The sequence below is a fragment of the Chrysochloris asiatica genome, unplaced genomic scaffold (assembly GCF_000296735.1).
Source record: "Chrysochloris asiatica unplaced genomic scaffold, ChrAsi1.0 scaffold00041, whole genome shotgun sequence".
Lineage (NCBI taxonomy): Eukaryota > Metazoa > Chordata > Mammalia > Afrosoricida > Chrysochloridae > Chrysochloris > Chrysochloris asiatica.
In genome coordinates, this window is record NW_006408559.1 from 12318924 (window position 1) to 12319578 (window position 655).

General features: G+C 42.4%; 1 protein-coding gene across 1 annotated transcript in view; it reads right to left on the reverse strand.

The window, feature by feature from the left end:
- The window catches only part of ATP6V0A4 (ATPase, H+ transporting, lysosomal V0 subunit a4), a 49441-nt gene extending 49072 nt beyond the window's left edge, over positions 1–369 (reverse strand). Inside the window, exon 1 of the mRNA XM_006861165.1 lies at positions 253–369. Coding sequence (XP_006861227.1) covers positions 253–369 — 117 coding nt within the window. The remainder of the gene's footprint in view (positions 1–252) is intronic.
- Between the last annotated feature and the right edge of the window lie 286 nt (positions 370–655).

Sequence of the window (655 nt, forward strand, 5' to 3'; positions counted from 1 at the left end):
TAGCCCTGCTGCTATTTAAAATGCTAAGGAATAGCTTCTAGCATCACATCTGAACGCCAGCCACCACAATACGCCAGGCCGACATAAGGGTGGTAGAGCCAGAACGCCTAGATCCAGAGGATTCCACCTCTTCCAGCTCAGGACTCCTCATTCCACACCCTCAGTTTTGTTCACCACAAAGATGTGTTATTGCTAAAACATTGTCTGCCTCATCCCCACCTGCCACTCATCTCCAAAGAACTCAGAACCTACATCTTTGAACTGAACCAAGTCCAGTTCTCCAAGCTCAGCCACACAGCAGTACGCAGCCTCCACCTGGAGAAACAGCTGGGACAAACACATCTCCTCGCTTCGAAATACAGACGCCATCTTGGCCCAGCCTTAGTCTGTGGGTGACAAAGAGAAAGGGGTAAGGTCATAACTGTGTAGAAACCGTAGGATTAAATTAATTCTTTTTAATCTGAGTTCAATTAAAACCCAATAAGAATTACCCCTGCTTTAGAAAATAAACAAAAATTAGATAGTTTTCCTCACCATCTATCGGGTTGACAAAAGATTTTTTTAAAATATGATTAAAGGCAGCTATTCTGAAGCTGGATGAAGAAACAGGCATTTTCATATACCAGTATACATTTGTATATTTTTTTAGGCAAGT